At 51.8% G+C, this 23,532-nt stretch overlaps 1 protein-coding gene across 4 annotated transcripts in view; it reads left to right on the forward strand.

Annotated features, from left to right (window-relative positions):
- The window catches only part of SCNN1B (sodium channel epithelial 1 subunit beta), a 32,438-nt gene extending 10,800 nt beyond the window's left edge, over positions 1–21,638 (forward strand). For all 4 annotated transcript variants that reach the window (XM_061600202.1, XM_061600205.1, XM_061600201.1 and 1 more), the window contains 13 exons: positions 1,652–1,970; positions 2,855–3,152; positions 4,545–4,735; positions 9,508–9,611; positions 10,468–10,631; positions 11,158–11,250; positions 14,819–14,917; positions 15,234–15,351; positions 15,922–15,997; positions 16,153–16,210; positions 17,090–17,151; positions 19,637–19,712; positions 20,782–21,638. In XM_061600202.1, coding sequence (XP_061456186.1) covers positions 1,652–1,970; positions 2,855–3,152; positions 4,545–4,735; positions 9,508–9,611; positions 10,468–10,631; positions 11,158–11,250; positions 14,819–14,917; positions 15,234–15,351; positions 15,922–15,997; positions 16,153–16,210; positions 17,090–17,151; positions 19,637–19,712; positions 20,782–21,192 — 2,069 coding nt within the window. In that variant the 3' untranslated portion in view covers positions 21,193–21,638. The remainder of the gene's footprint in view (positions 1–1,651; positions 1,971–2,854; positions 3,153–4,544; positions 4,736–9,507; positions 9,612–10,467; positions 10,632–11,157; positions 11,251–14,818; positions 14,918–15,233; positions 15,352–15,921; positions 15,998–16,152; positions 16,211–17,089; positions 17,152–19,636; positions 19,713–20,781) is intronic.
- Positions 21,639–23,532: the final 1,894 nt, after the last annotated feature.

The following is a 23,532-nucleotide window of genomic DNA, read 5'->3' on the forward strand; positions in this document are numbered from 1 at the left end:
ATGCAGAGTTAGACCCTTGGTCCATCTAGCCCAGCATTGTATACACGGACTGGCAGCCGCTCTCCTGGCTTTCAGCAGGCAGGGGCTTCTCCCCGCCCCCCCTGGAGACGATGGTGGGGATTGAACTTGGGACTGCTGAGCTGTGGCTTCTTACGCCTCATGAGCCGTTGTGGGGAACCTTTGGCCCTCCAGCGGTTGCTGAACTACAGCTCCCATCAGCCCCCGCAAGCGTGCCCAATGGCCAGGGATAACAATGGGAGTTGTAGTGCAGCAACATCTGGAGGGCCAAAGGCTCCCCACGCTTGGACTCAAAAGACCTGCTGGGTTTGTCTTTTCTTTCTGTCGTTTTGAAATTCCACCTCAAGATAGAAAGATTCTGAAACACACATCTTTGCTTTGCTAGTGAAGTACAAGGTGTACCTTTTTGGACTTGTGAGGCCAATGCAAACTATGCCACAACCCTCCATCGCCAGAACAAAATGTACCGATGGTATCTTAAAGACAAAAGCATTTGAAAAACATAACCTCTGGTCCTGCCCCTGCCATGCGGCTCCTGCCTCTGTGGGATCTTCCCCCTTCAGCCTGCAGGGGTGGGGGAGGGCAGGGGGCTCCTTCCCCTGGGCAGGAGGGAGAGTTGCTTGACCTGTCTCAAGAGACAATAAAGCCACATCCCTGACAAACCGCTTGAGGCCACCTGCAGAGAATTCTTGGGAAGGGCCCCCAAAGTTGCGCAGAGCCACTTTTATGCTCACACAGCTTCTGCTGTGGCCGGTCGCCAAACACGGGTGCAAGTCAGTCTGGGAGTGCACAGGCATCTGCTCAGTCTGCTCTTCCTTTTGTTCCAGTCCATCATTGCCCCGCTTCTGAGGTCGCTTCCAGACAACCTGTTTTACTGAGCGTGCATCCTGATTTGTTTGCACAAGGTTTCTGGGGAGGCAGCAGTCTGCTTCAGCAGGTGCACGGAATGGTGGAAAGAGTCTGCACCTGTCTGCATGGGTTGACGGAGATGGAACGAGGCATGCCAATGTCTCTCAGTTGCCAAAGAGCAAAACAGAAACCACCTCTGCAAAATCATAGTTTAGGGCTGATCCCAAACATTTGGTGCCTTGCGTGGAAAATCCAAATAGCACCTTCCCCTCCCACCAATGAATCCACCAGGGCCACAATCCACTGGGCTTGGTGCTTTTACCCAGCCTCCCATTCATTTCAACGAGGCTTGCAGAGAATAAATTCCTGGTAGATTTTGTACCCCACCCCCATTCTCAAACCCACCACGCTCTTTGTCAGCAGCCACTCATTTCTTTAGACAATTTAAACTTCAAAGCAGTCTAAGTGGTTTATATCACAAAATCAACACAAAAAGTACAAATTAAAATTCCACATTGTAAAGCTGCACAAAACAATTAGATAAGACCCACACACACACACACACACATCAATATAAACAAAAACAGCTAACCTGTTGGGACCACAGTAACAACTAGGAGACTAAATCGATCCTTTGCCCTAAAGCGGGAACCCTGAACAGTCTCTGTGGTGCCAGGTGGAAGGTGGCAGCTTTTCGCAGAGAGGCAGCCACGGATTGCTTATTCTGAGCCCTGGGAAATGGTGTAAGGCTTCTCCCTCCGGCTGACGTTCCTGTTTTCCCCAGACTCTCAGATGACCCTGAAGAAGTACTTTGTGAAGGCTCTCCATCGACTCCAGAAAGGTCCCGGCTACACGTACCGGGAGCTGCTCGTCTGGTACTGCGACAACACGAACACCCACGGGCCAAAGCGCATCATCCGGGAGGGACCCAAGAAGAAAGTCATCTGGTTCTTCCTGACTCTGCTCTTTGCCTCCCTGGTCTTTTGGCAGTGGGGGATACTCATCAACACATACCTGAACTACAAGGTCACGGCCTCCCTCGCCATTGGCTTCAAGACCATGACCTTTCCTGCTGTCACCATCTGCAATGCAAGCCCGCTCAGGTGAGCCTCTTGAAGAGGGGTTCAGGCCAACAGTCTTTGCGGCCACTGCAAGGTGGGCATCCCAATATCACAATCCAGCACCAGAAGGGCCTCCGGTGCTCACGGGACAACCTAGGTCAGGGTGGGGACATCTCTACCCTGCAGATGCCGTGGGACTCCCAGCTCCCATCCAACATGACCAGTGGTTGGGGCGGAGGAGGGGAGTTGTAACCCAGCACCGTCCTGGGGGGGGGATCTGCTTCCCTGCCCCCGAGCTGGACGCTTGCAGCTTGCCTGGCGATCCTGGCCTGAAGCGCCTGCTAACTGGCCTGGTGTCCTCCCTGAGACTAGCCTGGCCATACTGGGACTCACCAGGGCTGATGCTAGATCCTTTCCCCCTTCTTATTTTAAAATAATATTTTGTAGTCAGGGCCAGGCAGCTGAGCAGGTGTACAGGTTTGTAGAGGCTCATTTATATATTTTTTTTTACTTTGAACATATGTTAACATTTTCTGCAATAAAATTGTTCCCACATCAATGTGTTTAGCAACAGTGCAGTAAAAGCAAGCTCTCTTTTAATCCTGTAGTTCAGCTAAGCGGGGGTGGGGGTGAGGGAATCCCCAGAAGATGATGGGGATGTCTAAAAGCACCTCATGGCAAGGGAGGGGGCAGCAGCAGCGTGCAAGGCAGACAGATCCAGGCCAGCAGGGTGTCCTGTGGGAGACTCCTCGGAGGGAACAGGAGCCGATCAGAACGGCCCGTTGGGTTGCAGTCCGTATGGATTATTTGGGTGCCTGTCTGTGTGGGCTCAGAGTTGTTCCATTTGGACATTCCACCTCTAGCACCAAAATCTCCCGCCAAGCCCCAAGCGCCCCCTTGTTAACAGCTGCTGTGTCTCTTCCCAGATATTCCAAAGTGAAGCCCATCTTGAAGGACCTGGATAACCTCATTGGTGCAGCCCTGGACCGCATCCTGCAGCAGCCAGGCCAAGGGGGCGGCAATGTGTCTGCCTCTGAGAACTCCAGCAAGGAGCTGAATATGACGCTGTGGAACCAGATCCCCTTGGTGCTGATAGATGAGAGCGATGAGGCTCACCCGGTGATCCGCGACATTCTGGAGAACAGCCCGGCCGGCTTGCAGGAGCTCCACAACTCCTCTTTCACCACCCCAGATGGAAGGAGATGCAAGCTGGCCGTGAAGCTGGTAAGTGGCTACTGGTGGTCCCCACAGAGGGGCCTTGCAAGAACGTGCGTGGGGCACCGGTGGGAGGGAAGGGCATAGGCACCATGGAGTCACACTGCTGTGCCCCAGGTAGAGACAGAAGTGCTGCTGTGTGAGTACGTCCCCAATGTGGTAGCTGAATCCTGGAGAGAGAAGCAGCAGCAGCCACCTTTGGCCTTTTCTGCAGCTGTGTTTGGTCTTCCCTGATGGAAGGGTTTTGCTGGATGACCTTGCGAGGCTCCTGAGCAGAGCTTGGAAAAGTTACTTTTTTTGAACCACAGCTCCCATCAGCCCCAGCCAGCATGGCCACTGGATGGGAGTTGTAGTTCAAAAAAGTAACTTTTCCAAGCTGTGCTCCTGAGCAAGCAAGAGATTTGTCCAGGGCTGGTCCTAAGTAAGGGCCGAGCAGACAGAGTCCGCAGCAAAGAGTCAGGCAAGAGGCAAGCTGAGAGCAGTGGGGCAGGTTTGGCGTCAGCAGGAGACCAGCTGACGGGACAAGTCCAGCAGCCCTTCTGGGCTAGCACTGGGTTTTTGAGCTGGAGCTGCTGGAACCATGCCCCCAACCCCAGCTGACTCCTGTCAACCACCTTCAGCCACCTTCAACTGGCATTAAGAGGCAAGTTGCCTCCGAGAGCGGAGGGAGAGCATAGCCATCATGGCCGGTAGCCGTTCATAGCCATCCCTCCATTCATTTGTCTAAAACCCCATTGGAAGCAGCCTTGCACGGAGTCAGGTCGCGGCTGAATGGCAATGGCTTCCCAGGGCGCCAGCAGGGCTGTCTCCCAACCCTGCATGGAGGTGACAGGACTGGAACTGGGACCTTCTACATGCAAAGCCGGTGCTCTGCCCCTGAGCTGTGGTGTTTCCCAGGTGATTTGTCTCCAGTCGCCCCTCATAGAAACATAGAATAGTAGAGTTGGAAGGGGCCTATAAGGCCATCCAGTCCAACCCCCTGCTCAATGCAGGAATCCAAATCTAAGCATTCCTGACAGATGGCTGTCCAGCTGCCTCTTGAATGCCTCCAGTGTCTTGAGAGCCCACTACCTCTCGAGGTAATTGATTCCATTGTCGTATGGCTCTAAGACTTAGGAAGTTTTTCCTGATGTCCAGTCGAAATCTGGCTTCCTGCAACTTGAGCCCATTATTCCGTGTCCTGCACTCTGGGACGATTGAGAAGAGATCCCGGCCCTCCTCTGTGTGGCAACCTTTCAAGTACTTGAACAGCACTATCATATCTCCCCTCAGTCTTCTCTTCTCCAGGCTAAACATACCCTGAACATGAGGTTCCATTTTGGTTAGCCGGGCTAGACCTCTTCTCCAGGAAAGTGCCCTCTCCGGCTAACGCTCCTCACCACTCTCTAATTGTACCCTCAGTGCACTGATAACGGCTCCAATTGCACCTACCGGAACTTCACCAGCGCAGCCCAGGCGGTGACCGAGTGGTATGTCTTGCAGTCCACTAGCATCTTGTCTCAAGTACCGGTGAGCAAAAGGATCCAGATGGGCTACAAGGCAAAGGACATGATCCTGGCTTGCCTGTATGGGGCAGAACCTTGCAACCACAAGTACGTAAAAAGGTTTAGCTCTTTCTTTAACGGAAAGAGTATGGCAACGTAACATGGGTGAACAGGGTAAACTAGGGAGGATGCAGGACTGTAGTGCAGGAAGGGAGAACCTTTGGCCCTCCTGATGTTGCTGAACTACAACTCCCTTCAGTCCTAGCAATGGCCAGGCAGCAACTTTTGGAGGTCCAAAGGTTCCCACATCTGCTCTAATGCATGAGGTTGCAGCAGGAATGGCTGCTGGGTCAGGCCAACGGGGGCCTATCCGGTCCACCCTCCTGTTCTCACAGCGGCCAATGAGATGCCCATTTGGGGAAGCCCCCAGCCTGGACCTGAGCGCAGCAGCGACTCTGCTCCCTTGTGATCCCCATCAGCTGGTGCTCAGAGGCATACTTGCCTCCATCACGGGGGGCAGTATATAGCCATTGTGGCTAATAGCCATTGATAGCCTTATCCTCAGTGAATTTGTCTAGCTGGATCTGCAAAAAAATTCAGCTGAATCTGCAAAATATATGATGACAAGTTCAAGCTATGATGTGTGCAAGATCTGCAGGACGACTGTATTCTCTCCATGCATCCCTTGGCTCAAACTTTGCTCCAAATCCGGGGGTAAGACAGTGACTGTGCAGTAAATCTGTGGAAGCCTTTGGCAACCCAGCGCTCTACCGCACAGGCTGATGGGAGTTGTAGTCCAAAGCTACAGCCATTCCCTAGTTGAGAGAAGATGGATGGGGGATGGGCTGTTTAAGGAGCTGTGCCAGCCTGCTGCCTCCCCCGCCTGCCCGCCTGAGCACTTTCTTACTGGTACTGATAGCTTGATTTGATTTAATTAAATTTCTAGCCCAGCCCAGCCTCAAGGTTTGGGGTGGATTATAGTCTGAAAAATAACACCCAGTGTCCTGGAATGGGATTTTAATTGACTGAAATCCCAGATCCTCAGAAGCTTAAAGCTCGGAACAAATAAGTCGGGTTTGCAGTATCCCTGAAAGGAATCTGAGCTTTGGTCAGCTTCCAGGGCACGGAGCATCTGCTGCCATCTTGCCTAGCAGGGGACACAAATTCTGCCCCACATTTCAACTGCTGTGTCTGCCCCTCCCAGCAGGAAAGGCAAAATCTCTCTCCGTCAGATCGGCTAACAGACAAAACGCTCAATGTGGGGCCTTTCAGATTGTACAGACGATGTCTTCAGACACAGATGGTCAATTTATGTTATTTGTTTATTCAACAAAATTTATACACTGCTTGATTATAAATAGAACCTCTACGCGGCTTACAGTTGTTTTTAAAAATTATAATAGGAACATAGGGATCTGCCTCGTTGGTCCATCTAGCTCAGTATTGCCCACTCTGACTGGCAACAGCTCTCCCAGGTTTCAAGCAGGGAGTCTTTTTCCCAGCCCTACCTGGAGATGCCGTTGGGGGTTGAACCTGCGACCTTCTGCATGCATGGCAGGGGCTCTCACGCTGAGCTGTGGCCCTTCCCCAAACATCAATATTAATAAAAGACAAAGTTAAAAACAGGAACTAAAAAAAAGTAAAAAGTAGTTAAAATCTGTAATAAGCCAAACACAGATTAAAACACACGCTGACTTCCACATGTCTGAATAGGCTTGCCTGAACAACAATCTTTCTAGCAGGCACCAATATTTTATTTTATTCAGTGCAAGCAAAACAATAATAAAATTAAAGGGTGGTGTTACACATTCAGGCTGATGTCAACCTGGTAAAGCTGACAAATGAGAGGATGCAAGATTTGACAGGAATTGTGCTTTGTTATATGTGCTAAGTATTCTAAACTGTCTGGCCTTGCTTTGGCCACTGAGCTGTCGGTGCCTGAAGGAGAGCTCTGTGGGGCGACAGCGTTTGCTGCCTGCATTTGGAAGGTTGTGTGGCCCAGTCAAGGCATTGCTTGTTTTCTTCTGTGGAGCAAAACACAGCAGCCAAGAGTTTTCTTTCTCTGCTGCTGACTCACTCTCGTCCGGTACATTGCAGCTAATTATCAGACAACAAACACAGGGGTTATTTAATTAAACTGGGAACAGATTGGTTATCACAGCTCTAGGCTAAGCAGGCTGACCTGGGCTTGCTGCAGGCAAGTTCTCCTGGCTACTAGCCAAATTTCTGGAGCCCACAGAAGCCCTGCGCTCTTTTCCTCTCTCTGTGCGCCCAAATGCGAAATGCCCCATGCTGCCCCACTGCAGGTTTGATGGCTGTTGCTGTGGCCTTCCCAGGTTGGCTGTGCCTGCAGCAACAGCAGCTCCTGCCACATACAGAGTAATGCAGGGAGGATCAGGGCCATCTCAGCCATTGGCCTCGTCACCAAGATTAGACTATGCCCAGTCTTAATATTGAGCATCTGTTCCAATTTGTTTATGGATTGGTTATAAGACATGGAGCATTCATCCTGATTGGCTTGCAGGGTGTTTATGCATCTTCCCATTAATCATTCATTCATCCCATGTCACCCTGGGGGTGACAGAGTGCTTTGATCCCTTTAATTGCAGAAACCTAAAGTTTTGGAATGTCCTTGAATCCCGCCTGCAAAAAAAGTGGTAGCCTGGAGGCACCTGAAGCGTCTGCTGAGGTCCTCCTGAAGCAAGGTTTTGCCCTCTTCTGTGTGATAAAAGCCTGAAGAGGATTGTCATGCACTCCCCCCACCCTTGTCCCAGTCTTTCTTCTTCAGGCTAAATATGTGCCACGTCCTTCACCTGTTCCTTACAGGGCTAGTTTTCCATCCTGCCTACCATCTTTCTTGTACTTCCCTACTTCTTGGTATTTCCTTGAAGTGCATTGCCCAGAACTGGAACCAGGACTCCAGATGAGGTCACGCTAGTGCGAAATAAGAATGGAACTCTTCCTCTTCATGACTTGGAAATCATGGTTCTGCTAATGCAGCCTACAGTGGCTTTTGCCTTTGCCCTGTTGCTGGCCACACACCCATAACTTACTGCTGCTTTCCGTTCTTCTGCCTGTGAATGACTCTCATATGGGGTGACATTTGGGACTTAGTTGAGAGCCCTCCCCAAGTGATGAGAGCCATCTAACATATTCCTGGCTTTTCCTCTTCTCCACCTGGCCCTTACTCTCTCATCTTGCATTTGCTTTCCATCCCAACACAACAGCCTTCTGTCACCAAGCCTCTTGTGTTCTGTTTGCAAGGACCAGAAATCTGGTGAGCAAATAAAGCAAAGTTTTGCTTTATGACATGCGTCTGACGTGCAGGGTAGTCCCCACACCTTCTGCTTGTGAGTTTTTCCAAGAGGCTCCTCCTGGCCTCTCCCTTTTGGCTGCCCTCCACTCTCAACAGTCTTTGCTCTTCTGCCAACTATCACTTGAAGAATCTCAGACCACAAATGACGTTAAGCTTTAGGCAGAACAGGGCCCAGTTGGAGTTGCAAACTTGGTGCTGGACCCAGGACAGTTGTGGGGAAATGGGGGCAACCACCAGCAGTCCCTCACTCCACCGCCTGCCGTGCCCTGCCCATCTGGAAGCCCAATGGAGATTTAGGGGAGGAAGAAGAGGCTCTTCTGCAGAGGCCCATGGAGACGGCAATTAGATTTTTTTCTCGCAGAGGATGCTTTGATGGAGCATGTTTTGCTTGTGAGGAGGGAGGGAAGGATCGTCGGTTTGGGCTTCCCTCCATCTCTCGTTTTTCCAGTCTTAAAATCTCTACATTTCTACAGCAATTTGTGGGGGTTTTCTTTTTAAAAATCCCCAGAAAATTCAGCATTTTAGTGAGAATTGCTCCTAATAAACACATTTTTGCAAGCAGTTTCTGCTAATATAATGCATTTTTGGATGTTATTTTCACCAACGTATTTATTTTTATGCACATTTTCTTCTAATTACATGCATTTTTGTAAACATTGGTTGGAAAACTCCATTGCAAAATTTGGATATGTGTGAATTTTGAGGGATAGCTGTGTTTCAGGGGTTTTTTTTAAGTTCAAATTTGATGGATTCAGTTTTAAATGCAAACTGAATCGAATCTCTCCCCCAGCCTTAGGGACTCATTTTGGGCTCAACTGACCAGTGAGCTTTGGGGGAGGGGTGGGGTTGCCTTCTTCTGCAGTGTGTACTTTGGGTCGCTGGGTCATTTGGAGCTTTCCTCCCTGCCCCTGCAGCCCCAATTTGTGCCTTTCCACAGCCCTTCCTGCTCTCTGCTTCTGGCATAGACTGTGTGTTGGTCTGATGGGGGCGGGCAGGCAGAGGTGGGGAGTGAATGGTCCCTGCCAGCTCTGATCCTTTACAACAAGCTCTTAGCATTTGGTAAACACAGACTGTTATTTGGGCCCAGAATGCTACAGGGGATGCGGGGGATTAGCTGTGGGAGACCCAAGGCCAAATGCTGCTTTGTTGCATCATGTCATTGTGATCTCTTTGCCCTAATTTGTCCTGACAGATAGGTAAGAATTTTTTAAGGCATTTTGGGCACTCAGTGAAGTCTGGTGCCTCTGATGTCAGCAGGGCAGTGAATCTGCTCCAGCTTTTAGTCCAAACTTTCAGCACCTTGGAGAGCCCCTTGAAAGTTTGGACTAAAACCCGGGGCAGATTCACTGCCCCACTGAGATCAGTGGCACCAGCGTCCAGTCTGTGGGCACTGAAAAAGTACTAAAGTAAAACTAACACGTTTTTATGTTGATTATGTGTGGCAGAGTGTTGACGGCCCTCCCTAGGAGGTTTTGCAAGTGCAGAGCCCCACTAAGGTGCCTTCCTATGCCCCCCCCTTTCCTCCTGCTGAGGGTGATTTGTTTCTCACATTGGCTTCTTCCAGGAACTTCACTCACCTGTATCACCCAGACCATGGCAACTGCTACATCTTCAACTGGGGCATGGACAAGAACCCACTCATCTCTTCCAATCCTGGGGCAGAGTTTGGTAGGTAGGAGGGAAGAGGCAAAGGGGGCTGGAGCAGCAGCAGCACTGAAGCCAGCCTAGATTAGTTCTCCCTCTCCAAATACGGGCACACTTGCAGGATGCCCTGGTTCCTCCGGGTATGAGAGGAGGTGGGTCGGCAGGCAGCGCTCTGGGATCTGATTATGGTGCCATTATGAAAAGGTGCTATCTTTATTTCCGAGTCCCCTGGAGGAGAGAGCTATGAGGAAAGCAGCAGCCTCTTGGTTGGGTGTTGCTAGTCCTTCCAGGGCAGCATCCATGCAGGCTCCAGAGGCCAAGCCATGGGTGTCATTTCCCAGCCCTCGTGCTTTTTGGAGAGGCTAGACAGGGACCTTCCCAGATGGAACGCGTGCTCTGCCACAAGCTCTGCAGCCTTCCCTAAGCCTGTGCATCGCATGCAACCTGCCACCCCGACAGCAGGGCCGGCCCAAGGTATGTTGCTGCTTGAGGCAGAAGAGCAAGAAGTATCTCCTTCCAGATGTGAAGGTACATCGTATCCAAAGCTGGCCAAGTTACGCTGGCACCTGAGAGGGGAAATCCCACAACATTGTCTCTCTAGGTCCAAAACAGCTGCCTGGAATTTAGCCTCCTCCCTCTGCCTAATGGTAGGGCCAGCCCTGCCCCCCAGACTAGAGGAGAATGTGGAGCTCTCTTCTCTGCCCACTCCCTCCAACCGTCACATCTTTTCTCCTCTCTGACGCTGCCCATTGCAGCCAGAACAGCTGTCACCACTGCCTGTGGCAGCTTCGCCTTCTCTTTGCCCTCCTCTGTGGCAGACTGCAGCACTCATGCCTCTTGCACGGGGCCAAGGGCTGACGCTTGATCTTTGCATGCACAGGGCTGAAGCTCATCCTGGACATCAGCCAAGATGACTACATCCCCTACCTCACCTTGACTGCTGGGGCCCGGCTGATGTTGCACGAGCAGAAGAGTTTCCCTTTCCTGAAGGATCAGGGCATCTATGCCATGTCTGGGACAGAGACCTCCATTGGCGTCCTGGTGGTGGGTGTATGGCGTCCGTTCCAGTTGGCCACAGCACTGTGGGGGAGGGTTGGGCAAAGAGGCTCTCTTGTGCCAAGCAGTTTGCTTGGTCCTGTTCAGTCCTGTGGACCAGTGGTGAGGAGATGGGCTTCTGGAAGAATCAGATAGTCAGCTGAAACTCCCCCCCCCCGCACCCTAATGCCAAACTTTATGCAGCAAGGCAGAAAAGCAGGGCTCCTTTTTCAGAAAATACCATCTTATCCAGAGGTGTGGTGCCCATTCTTCTTACTCTCCTGCAGACTTCGGTTGCTGTAAGCTTGTAAGATGTCAGCAAATGGCATGGATGTGCCCTGGTGTCTTTTTAATACGTTGATGCAACCGACGGAAACTTCTGTGTGCAGTCAGGAAGCAAACCTCTCCTGCTCTTTATTTTAGGGCAGTATTCAGGGATCTGGTGCTTCTTCAAGGGAAAGCAGCAGAAGAGAATAATCAACTGCTGTGGAGTTAAAAACCTGCCCTCAAATTTCTGTTTCTTCTTTCATCCTAGGATGAACTCAAGAGGCTCGGCTCCCCGTACAGTGACTGCACAGTGAATGGGTCAGACATCCAGAATCTGTATGAAGACTACCCTGCATACCAGGTGATGCCGGGAGGGGGGACCTTTCCCCACCCAGCACTCCGTTCCTGTCGCATCCACCAATGGCCCCCACTGTGTCCATTCACAATGTGTGAGCCGACATGGGCTGCACCCAACTAACTTTTCCTCAGAGTAGACCCATTGAATTGAATAGATCAAAGTGAGCCATGCCCATTCATTTCAATGGGCTTACTCTGAGTAGGACTAATCATGGATATAAGCACATGCTTTCTGAATTCTTCTATATCAGTCACCCTAACTTGGATAGGATATAGCTCAGTGGTCAAGCACTTGCTTTGCATGCAGGAGGCTGGAGGTGTAAGCCTCTGACCCTCACCATCTGCAGGCAGAGCTGGGAATGTCCCTGCCTGAAACCCTGGAGAGCCGCTGCAGGTCCATGTGGACAGGACTGAGGTGGACAGAGCAATGGTTTGACTTGGTGTCAGACCAGCTTCCCTCGTTCTGGTTTGCCCAGAGTGGTGGCCACCCTGTGCTCCCTGACAGCACAGCCAGGGTGAGACCTTAGGGATGATGGAGCCCTCTGGCACCTCGCCTGCCATGGGGTGCTGCAAGGCCTGGCATCCGGGCATTGCTTTGGCCCCCAGTGACTCTTGGCCCCATGCCAGAGCTGCGCGCCAGCTTTACACGCCAGGACGCTGGGCGGGATGTGCTGTGTGGCACTTTCCCCAGACAATTCCCCTCCCCAAAAAGAAAAAGAATAGTGGGGGAAAGCACCAGTGGGAGGTCGGCATCTTGAGCAGAGGACTGGCCGGAAGGGGGAGGTGAAGGAAAGGGGTTGCCTGCTCAAAATCACGCTCCGAGAGGTGTCTTCTCCTGCTGGGAACCCAAACCTTTCCTTCTGTGGGTGGGAGAGAAAGGCTCCTCAGGCCTCTCTCTTGTCACTCTCTTCCCCCCCACCGCCACCCCTGTGTAGGAGTACAGCTGGTGGGGCCCTTGCGGAGGAAGGGACGGCAGGAAAAGGCTCCTGCAATGACGCTCAGTGGGTAGGGCAGCTCTGTGGAGCCATGCATCCTGAACCTGCCCCCCCTTCTGTTCATAGAGAGGGGACTCCAAGTTCAGTTCCTGCTCAGGAGAGGGACTCTTGATTTTAAAGGCAGCCCAAGCTTGTTCCTCAGGAGATGCCAAGGCTTACTCCAAGGTGGGCTTGGCGCCTGGAATCGGCTTAGGAACCTGTGGAGTAAAGAAAAGAAAAGAAAACGCTGTGTCCTTGCGCATGTGCAGAGTACCTTTCTGCCTTCACTGAGGGATCCTAGGCTGCCCTTGCATTGGGGATTGCAAGGCCATTTTGCCTCCTGGCCAGAGGCTCCCAAGCTTGTGGAGTGTGTGTGTGCTTGGAAGTGACCTGTTCTCTTCCATTCCCCACACACAGAGAGGTGCTGCTGTGGGGGAGGCTGTGACTCCCGTTGCTGGAGGCCTCCATTTCTTCTTGCCACGCACTTTACTCGGCTGAGTTCTGCAAAGCAAGTCAAAGAGCAGGTTTCCCAGCATTCCTCACAGTTGCACAAAGTTTCAACAACTGTCTCTTAAAAGCACTCCCCACCCCCAGCCTGCGTGGTTTGCAAACTGAAAAGCCAGCAGTTGCTTCAGCCCAGTTCCCGAGGGCAGAGTCAGCTAAGTCTCTCCGGCCCAAATCAGCCAGGGCACCTGAGCATGACCTGCCCCCCTTTGTGCGTTCAAACATAACCTTTGCCTCGAGTCAGGCCACTGCCCCATCGAGGCCAGCAGTGCATCCTCTGGCTGGCAGCTGCTCGTCGAGGGCTTCCTCCTTGGCAGGCAGGAAGTCCCATGCTCAGTCCTGGGCAGCTCTCTGGCTCAAGGTGGGTCTCTGGGCCCCTCCAAAGGTTTTGCTGCCGCGGCTGCCAGCAGGCATCTCCAGAACAGGCTCCAGTGTTGCTTGGATGCCTCCGTGCCTTACTGAGCCCAGCCCAGCTTAGCTTAATTTACCACTCTTGCGGGCTTCTCCAAAAGGAAGCGGCTTAGAAGCATGGGGAGAACAGGCGAGGAATCTGGGGTTTGAACAGGCCTGGACATGGATCCGAGGGGCTCTTGCGGGCACGATGGTGCCCCTGCAGCTGCCCAGTGGCTGAGAAGGATAGTGGCCTGGGTGTGCAAAAACCAACAAATGCTTCAAACCTGCAATCTTGAAATCTGACCTTAAAAATGACCTTTTTAAACAGCATACCCCTAAAACCCTTTAAGTTTCATTGAGTAGCAATTATTGAGACAATGCTGAGTATGAACCTGCCCAAATGAATGTTGCATGCCCCCCCCCTTTAATGCCTCTAAATCCAACAGCTTCTGTCATTGCAGAGTGTTGCAAAATAATTGAATAGGGGCTAGACTCTAATGGGAGGGGGGAATCTCTGGGAAGCCCTGGGACAATGGGCAAAAGGGGGTGGCAATAAGGGTTACGTGCATTTTGCCCAACTCGCTGAGACGCCACTCGCAACAGTCGCGACAGTGTGGATTCCTTTTGAAAAGCCGAGAGTGGCAGTGGAAGCTTCCTTCCAGAGTAAAGAGCAGGTTCCAGCTGCCCCAATCTAGGTTGGGAACACAGAAGAAGTCAAAAGGTTAAAGCTCCCCCCCTTTCCCTTCCTCACCCACTATTTACCTTTGTAAAGTCATTCACACAGTTTCTGTTGGCACATTTTCTCACAATCAGGTGATGATGTCCATTTTAAAAATGAGTAAATTCCTAGTCTGGAGATAAGCTTTGAAAACAATAAGTGGCCAATGCCTGCTTCCTTCTCAAATTCAAAGGGTGGCTGAGGGGTGAGGCTGGCCCACAGTTGACTGAAGCAGAATAAATGCTATGCAAATTTATGCCAATTTGCACTAAGTAGAGCCACTGATGGATTGTACAGCCTCAGGCACAAGAAGACAATGGGACCTCATGTTGGGCCAATTCCTTTCTCTTGGCCTGCCTTTCTGTTATTGAGAAGGAGATGTCTCTACTCCAAATGTGACTCCAAGAAGCAGAGCAGAGGTTGATGGCCACCTCCTTCCTTTCCTTTGACTGCTGCTCACACAACAAACTTCCTGAAGAAGATGTGAGGTGCTCCACCATAGCCAAAGGCAACTTGTCTTACTGTGCCTTGGCTCCTCCACTTTCTGCTAGTTTTCTAGAGAACATCAAATGTCTTTTGTGGAAGAATGGCTGCTAAATCATACCTGTCTGATGTGTTGACTCTTATGGGGTAGCCTTTGCCACCTTGGTGTTCTCTGCGTGTTTTGGACTACAACTGCTGTCAGCCCCAGCATCATATGGCCTTGCTGGCCTGGACCTAGTCAGGAGCTGGTCACAACCATTTTGAAATCCTGGTTCTTGTGACGGCAGTGGGTAGATTCCAATCAATGGAACTTTTCAATGGGGTGGTGGTGTTCCTGGTGATTGCATTGAGAATTAAGTGGAATCAGTTTATCTGAATGGTGGAAATCTCACTGGTCTCAGTTGCCCTCTTTCTCAGGGATGAGCATTTGGGGACTGGGACTGGGAGCGAGGGGGGGGTCCTGGCACAGCAAATCCATGGGCGTTTTCGTCTTCCCACAGGCTGGCACAGGGCTGGCTGAGCCCTGTCCAAATTGCACCACTGATGGCAGCAACGAAGGCCCCACAGGAAACCAGTACAGGACAACGTATTCCATCCAGGTGAGTCACACAGGCCAGGTGTCTCTCCGCAGACTCCTTTCCCTGTACCATTTCAAGGAGGTCTGGAAGTGGCAAGTTGCTGAAGTCATCCTCAGAACTGATCCAAGGGGAAGACCTGCTGCAACCGAAACTGCTTCTGGCTGGAAATCCACATGCCCATGTCCAGTTGGTCTTCCTCCTCGCATGGGGGATGGAGACAGAGAGAGAGAAACTTGGCCAAGGCTGTACGCTTCCCAGATCCAAGGCCAGCTCTTTGGAACCCAGTGGCTCTCTCAGGATCTCTGCCTCTAAGCAGGACCCTCTCCTCCTCCTCCAGGCCTGCCTGCGTTCCTGCTTCCAAGCTCAAATGGTGGAAAACTGCAAGTGTGGCCACTACTCCTTTCCTCTGCCCCATGGGGTGAGCTATTGCAACAATGAAGACTTTCCAGACTGGGGTGAGAATGGGCACAAGATGGGCACTACCAGGGAGGGAAGCTGTGGGGGCTCCTCCCCTCCGTTCTTGGGGGAAGCACATTTACCTTGCAAACAGTTTCTGAGCAGTCAAGCTTCCTTGTTTAGTTATGGCTATTTGTTTTGTTTTGTGGGTGTTGAATATTGTGTGTTTCCAGTCTGTGTAAATGGGTCATTGACGGTAATAAATTATTCGAGTAATCAAGGGATGCTGGGAACTGGGCACTACTTTGAAAGGGCCAGGAGGAGTTGGTGTTTGTTTTGTTTCGAATGTCCTTCCATCAGGTTCTAACAGAGAAATGTCAAACTTGTAATTTTAGATTCAAATTGTGAAAATATTGCTAAACGTGGGGGCATTCAGTTCAGCTTCAGCCAGTGGCTGATAAGCAATGGGCAGCTTGACTTGGGGGTTGGGGTGGGAGCAGACATTTTACAGGAACAAACATATTTCTCTTCTTCACATACTCCTGGACTTTTAAGCTCCTCAGATCAGCAGCAAGTCAGTGTAGCAAATTTCCCACTTGGACAGATTGTGTTTTGTTTTCACCAAACAGCGTATTGCTATTCCACTGTGCGTGTGAGTCTGGAACGCCGTCAGTTTTGCATCAAGTCTTGCAAGGAGACCTGCAAGTAAGTATAGGTGGGATCTTGGGTGGCTCTTCAGGCCCTGCGTCTTGCACTGCCTCTCGGTGAGAGGGCAGCCTGAATCACCCAGCTGGGCTCTGCCGTGCAGGGAGATTGGGGGGAAAGGACCTTGGGAATGATAATCCTTCCCTTTTCTCCAGCAACACCCACTACAAGATGACCATCTCCATGGCTGACTGGCCTTCCGAAGCTTCTGAGGTGGGTCCTGCCTTTTGTCTGGCGTTTGGAGATGCGCAGGGGGCAGCTGCTTCCCCCCACCCCCGCTCACCCACACTACGCAATGGAGTGGGGCAGATTCTTAGGTGGCTGGTTTTTTTTTAAACCCACTCAGTCCCAGAGGCTCTGGGTGGGTAAGATTAAATTTAAAAACAAGCAGAGGTGACTAAATATAACTCTTACGCATTATAGTTCTAAAATTGTACAGCACATTAGAATGGCAGTTTAATACATTTTAAGTTAGTTATTTGCAAAGCACCCAATATTGCATGAGGTGCTCTACAAGTAAGCAAAAAAAAAAGTTCCTGCCAACAAGTTAGTCAGAGGGGCCCCTCCAGACATCCTTTTTATTGTATATTTATGATCCTTATAACAACCAATAAAGCAGGAATAAATCTACCGCTCAAGCACTCTTGCAGAATACAGCTGGAGGGCCCATAAGAACAGCCACTCTCCTCCCCCAAATGACTGCCTGCCACTCAATAAGGTCCTAGGAAGCTCCAAAAGAGACAGAACTCTGGGACGCCCCCTGGAAACACCCCTTTGCCTGCCTGCAAAGGCCCAGAATTCCAGCTCCACTGACCTGCAAAATCCTGAGAGTGGCTGGGATTTGCATGGTGCCTGATGTGCAAGCAGGCCTTTGTTCCCACCAGGGCCCACGTGGACCTGCACTGAGGAGCCAGCAGGATGTCCCTCTCAGTATCACCTGCGTAGGCTAACGTCTCTGAGCCAGAGAGCATCCCACAGGGGGAGCACTGCCCCCCCGCCCCAGCCTTTGGCTCACCTACAGTTTGCCCAACTGCGGACTCTCGCTTTCCTGCTTTGCCCAAGCCACAGTGTTGCTTTGTTTCTTCTTGCTAGGACTGGATATTCCATATTTTATCCTATGAAAGGGACCAGTCAACTAACGTGACTCTGAACAGGTAAGAGCCAGTTGCTGCCTGGGCCAAACAGAGCAGGAGATAAAAGAGGAGTGCTCGGGGAAGGCAGAGGGAGGCAGGAGAATGGAAGACGCGTCTGCTTTCATTGGGGACCAGGGAAAGACAGCTGGAAGCTCCCTCGCTCGCAGCATGTCAGGCAGCCACGGCAGTCGTGCCCAACGTGGCGCAGTTCGTGTCGGCTGTAGGGCTTGGGGGTGGCCACATGGCCTCCGCAGACTGCCCTCCTTCAGCGAGTCTGCCTCTGCCATCGGCTGCTGGGGCTCCTCCTCTTCCTCATTGCCAAGCAGGCCGTGGCAGCTCCTGCTCCTCTTCCTCACCCCCAGGGTTCCCTGGGCCAGAGGGAGGCGGGTGAGCAAGAAAAGAGGGCGCCGTGGGGGAACCTTGTCAGTGCCCCCCTTGCCGGGGTGAGGGCCCTCAGCAGATGCCCGGCCATGCCGACCTTTGATGGTGGCCCTGGGTGGTTAGAGTGCCAGATGAGGCCTGGGCAGACCCAGCTTCAACTCCTCGCTGAGGCCATGAAAATCACTGGTGACTATTGGCCAATCTCTCTTTGTCTCTCAGCCTAACCTACCTCATGGGGCTGTTGTGAGGATAAATGAGGCAGGGGGTGCAGATGAGTCGTGAGCTCCTTGGAGGAAAGGATATCCATGTAGTAAAGGAAATAAATGCCCCCAGGATTGGGAGGGCACTGGCAGAAGCTTTTAAAGAAGTTGAGATGAATGTATGGAGTTGAGGTGGGTTGATCACTACCTGGTGCAACCTCGGCATGAAGTCCCCTGTTCAGAGGAAGTTCTGGCACTTCTCAGGTGCTGGGGGCAAGGCGCAGGGCACTGTGCTGTCTCCCACATCATGGACTCTTGGGAGGTATGCCACTCCTTTTGCAAGAGTTTTCTTTATTACGCTGCTCTGGCCCCAGAGCATGGCAAGGGCCGCCAAAGCCCCCCTAGCTTCCAGGACTTGCCCATCCTAAGAGCTCTCACTACTTCCAAGGCAGTGGCTCTAACCCCTCAGCTCCAAAACATGGTCTGGAAGCCTTCCTGTGGAGGGCAAATTCTGGCACAGTGAGCTCCAGCCAGCCCCAGCTGTTCAAGGCGGCTCAGGGCGAGTCCCCTGCAGCTGCCGCATCATTTACCTTTTGCCTCCACTGATTGTGAAATGCAGCTCTGCAAAGCAGCCCAGCCCAGCCCGTTTCCTCTTGGCTGCTGCTGCGGAGCACCAGGAAACTGGCATGCTGGCAGCTGGGCAACAGCCTGTAATTTTGATAGAGCCCCTTCGCGCCAGCCTTGTTTGCTTGTCCTTCATGTGGGCCACTGACGCCAGGGCCATCAAGTGCTTTACACAGTCCCACGGAGGTCCTCAGCAATATGAGAAGATGTAAGCCAGCCTTTGTGGGCATTATGTGGACAGCTGGAGTCCTTAATGGGGCTGCATAAAGCAGGTGTGAGGAACCTTTGGCCCTCCGGATGTTGCTGAACTAAGCTCCCAATAGCCCCAGCAAGCGTGGCCAACGGCCAGGGATGAGGGGACTTGTAGTTCAGCAACATCTGGAGGACCAAAGGTTTCCCACCCTTGGAAGAAAGATTCACGCAGAAATGGGCCATTCCGTCTATGGCAGCCTTTCCCAACCAGTGTGCCTCCAGATGTTGTTGGACCACAATTCCCATCTTTCCTGACCATTGGCAATGCTGGCTGAGGCTGATGGGAGTTGTGGGCCAACAACATCTGGAGGCACACTGGTTGGGAAAGGCTGGTCTATGGGCTGGATAGCCCAGCAGCATGTAAACAGGGCCACACAGCAGAAAGATCTGCTAATTCCATAATGTCAGACGGAGCAGTCTTCCTCACCGTGGGGCCCTCCAGATGACGTGGGGCTCCAGCTCCCAGCAGCCAGCACAGCCAATGGCCAAGATTGTGGGAGTTATAATAGAGCAACAGCTGGAGGGCACTCTGTTGGGGAAGGCTTGAGAGAGTGGTGTGTAGTGGTTAGAGCAGCTTTCCCCAGCTTGGTACTCATCAGCCCCAGCTAACATAGTCAATGTTTATGAATGATGGGAATTTATGGGTTGCATTCCACACTAGTCCTACTCAGAGTAGACCCATTGAAGTGACTGAAGCTATGTTAGTCACGTCCATTAACTTCATTGGGTCTACTCTGAGCAGGACTGGCACTGAATACCACCCCAAGTCCCAAAACATCTGGAGGGCACCACGTTGGGGGAGCCCAAGTTCAAATTCCCAACCGGGCATGAAGCTCAGTGGGCAAGACTTGGGCTGCCAGCCTGACTCCCTCACAGGCTTATTGTGAGGCTAAAGTGGAGGGTGGGAAGGGCAACATGAAGCACATGGCAGTGTGTGATGTGCCCTTAAACTATAGAGCAGGCGTGGGGCAACTGGTGCCCTCCACGCAGGTTGTTAGGATTAAGTCCCCATCACCCTTTTTAATTCTCTCCTGGCTTCCTGCCTGCAGGAGTGGGATCATCAAGCTGAATATCTATTTTCAAGAGTACAACTACCGAACTGTCTCTGAGTCAGCAGCAACAACTGTAAGTGGCACATCCAGTTTTCATTATTTATTTATTAAATTTATACCCCACCCTTCCTGCCAAAGGACCCTAGGGTGGCAAATGACAGAACAGTGTAAGCATCTTAAAAGCAGTTCTAACGCAGCCTGGGATAGAGGTCTGTACTGAACAGGCTTGTCAGAAGAGGAAGGGCACCTGTCTGGTATTGAAGAGGAGGGAATTCCAAAGATGTCCGCTTGTGGGGCCAGCATGGTGCCATCTGGTCCTGGCCAAGGCAAAGGCCCAACCTGTGCCCTGGAACTCTTCCCATCCTCTCACATTCCTACAGGGCTGGCTTTTGCTCTCAGGGACATTATTTTGTACATGTTGCTGGGAGGAGTCCTGGCCTTTGGGGAAATCCTGATTTTGGGAGGGAGGGAGGACTAAAACATGGGGGACATGAGAGATCCCAGACGCTATGACAAGATGGGGAAGACTGTCACAAAAATCCCTCAAAGCTCATTCCAACTTCAGAACAAAGGATTGCGTTCAGTGCTAGTCCTGCTTGGAGTTGACCCATTGAAGCTGAGGGACATGGCTGTCTGAGCGTCCATTAACTTCTGTGGGATTTAGTGGCATGCAACCCAAACTTCTGCACATGCTAAAAATACATACTTCAAATGTTCACACTTCCACTTTTAAATCTCCATTTTCAACATCACTGTTAGATTCTTTAAAGGCCAACCTCTTCTTCAGTTGGCATCGAGTCCTTACCCGCCTTTCACCCCAAGGTTCCAGGTGACAGCAGTTTAAAATTCAATATTAAAAACAAATTGTGGGTATTGTCCCTCGGATTGAGTGGTATCCTTACTTAGGAATGTTGCAGCAAAAAAATAACATCCAGTCAAATATGGATTTTTTCCCAAGAAAATTCCAGTGGGGATGACTTTTATGCAAATTCCGCATCACTCTCAAAACCTGTTCACTGGAAAGCCACCCTTAAAGCAAGCATTTTCCCCACTGGGGTTGGGCATATATTCGGAGGGGGGAGGGAGGTGGCTCTTTTACCTATTCTCCCTGCATTCTCACACTGTGATTCTCCTCATTGCAGATTGTCTGGCTTCTCTCAAATGTCGGGGGCCAGTTTGGCTTCTGGATGGGCGGCTCAGTGCTGTGCCTCATTGAGTTTGGAGAGATCCTCATTGACTTTGTCTGGATCACCATCCTGAAGCTCATTGGCTGGGGCAAGGGGTTGAAGCAGAAGCGCCCCCTGCAGGCCCCAAAGGCTGATGCTCTACCCTCCATTTCCGAGAGAGTAGAGGCTCACACAAACCTGGGCTTCCAAGAGGGGGAGGAGGAGGAGGAGGAGAAACCTGGGAACGAAGACTTGACCTTGGGCACAGCTGTATCAGAACCGGGCACCCCACCTCCCAAGTATGACTCCCTTCGCATGTCATGCACGGACCTTGTAGAGACAGAGAGTGACGGAGAAGCATCTGCAGCAGATCTGCCTATAGCTTAATGTCCAGCTAAGGCCAAACAAAAGCGGGAAACCTCTCTCTCCACCATGTACCCCCACCCCTGCTCCCCACTCTTGTCTGCGGCGTTTCGCCCCCACTGGGACAGTGCAAGTTTCATCTCCATCAGCTCTTTGAAGTGTGGAACACTCGGGGATCAAATAATTGCTGCTAAAGTAAAGCACTTTCCTCCAGACAACCTGTTTATTCAACGTTTATCCTGATTTGCTTGCACAAAGCTTATGTGGAGGTTAGACTCTCCCTGGTCTTCAGTGAGCTTTTGTTCCGAATTGTGCATTCATTGTGATTTGCTTGCTGGGTGTTTATGAATCTCCCCATTAATCATTCACCTTTAAGTACATTTCCCTGTCACTTTACTAACTGCCCAAAGTCTATTTGTTTTTTGTGTTTTTTTAAAAAGTGGCTTTGTTGGGCTAAGATGGCAGAGCATTAAAAGTGGATTAAAGTGCTCAAATGCCAAGTTCCAATATGCACTTGAATCTCTCCTGCAAAATATGGACAGTCTGGAGGTGGTCCTTGCTTGTCTACTTAGTTGGATGAAAATAGGTGGCTAGAGGAATGCGTAAGCAGCGTTCACGGAACTCTTCAGTGGGCAGCGACTGAGGTCTGGGAAGTGGGGCTGCCTTGCAGAGATTCATGCAGCAGCCTCAGTTGACCCCAGCTGAGGACAACGTATGAAGGACGCTGGGGCCCTTTCGTCTGCCTGAGCAGCCTGGCTCTGCATACCTGACTGTCCCCATGCAGGTCACCACCCTCAACAAACTATGGGAAGGGTTTTAAGGGCGGAGCAGATTTTTGCTTAGGGGGAGGGCAAGAGCCCTTTGTGGAAGAAGAGCAAGCCAGTGGTGGAAACCCTGGAATGAGCTGGACTTGCAGAAGGGGCTCGGGCGAATTTTACAGGGGAGGAAACAGCAGACAGTCCTCCTGCGTCTATCTACCTGTGCCTGTTTCTTTGGCATTCAGCAGCAAGGGGAGCAACCGCCATTTCCTGCCCCTCAGGCCTTCCTGTGGGAGCAAGGAAAGGGGCGGACAAGGAACGCTGGCTGGCCTGCCTCCGCAAACCGGCTCCTCTTCCTCGGCTCGTTTCTCTGCTTGACAGGAACTGGTACCTTTGCTCACACGTTCTAGGAAAAGGACCCCTTGCCTTGCCCAGGATGGTTGGAAGCAGGCTCCCTTTTTTCCTCTGGGCAGGCTTTTACTGGCTGTAGCCACCTCTGCCCCAGACAAGTGAGACATCCTGCCTTCCAGTGAGGAAGAAGTCACGAGAGCCGCGGGGTTACAGTGTGCCTGCCTTTACAAACATTTATTGATAGGCGTTGAGCAGTCCAGACAAACAGGAGAAAGTCCTTGCAGCCAGCCTCTTCCTGGCGTGGGGGTCAATTAGGGGCAGAGACAGCACCAAAGAGCTGGAAAGGGTCCACTAGTGTTGCATCTGGCAATGCCCCCAGGGCTGACATCCCAATGGTCGGATGGAGACGGCATTGTGCGTGCTTCTGACATGAATGTATCACACCTGACAGTGAGGACCAAGGCTGTTTGCACTTCAAATATTAGAACGGGGGGGGGGGAGTCATTGTGGTTCTCTAGCTGTTGCTGTACTCCCAACTTCCATCTGCCCAAACCACTGGCTGTGCTTGTCTGGGGCTGTGGGGAGGGCCACAGAGGTCCGTAATCCCTGTCCCAGCCCACCCTTCGTTCATCAACGTGTGCGAGCAAAACTCCAGCAAAGAAACTCACTGGGCTACAAATATAAATACACATACACCCCCCTCCCTCCCTCTGGGAGGCCCTGCAGGCTCTACCATGGGGAGCAGCTGCCTCTCCCATCGTGGCAGTTGCCACCTTTGCATGAGGCAATATTTCAGCCCCCAAGAGACACCTCCTGAGTTTGGGGGCAGGGAGAGAAGAGCCACTTTAGGGGTAGCAAAATGTCTTGACCAGGAAGGTGGAAGTCCAGTACGGACAGCACGTGTGTGTTTTGGGGGGGGGCTTCCTTCCCCCAATCAACTAGCCCACTCCCCCCCCCGCTCCAACCCCACGACAAAAACACTCCCCCTCTGGAGCTACAGAGATGGGGCTGCCCTTCACAGCAGGGTGAGGGCCCCTTGAGCTTTGCACAGGAGCCTTGTGGCACGAAGCGGCCCTTCCCTATTCCCCGCCCTGCCCTGGGTGAATCGAGAGCTAAGCCATGAGGAAGCACATAAAAACGGGCAGAACACTCAAGAAGGCCTACAGAGGCTGCCCGTTCTGGACAGCTGGATCCGGTTTGGGCTGCCCTCCTTCCCAGGCTGTAGAAAAGAGCCAGCCTTGCAGGCAAGCCCAGG

The sequence above is a fragment of the Rhineura floridana genome, chromosome 17 (assembly GCF_030035675.1).
Source record: "Rhineura floridana isolate rRhiFlo1 chromosome 17, rRhiFlo1.hap2, whole genome shotgun sequence".
NCBI classification, from domain to species: Eukaryota; Metazoa; Chordata; class Lepidosauria; order Squamata; family Rhineuridae; genus Rhineura; species Rhineura floridana.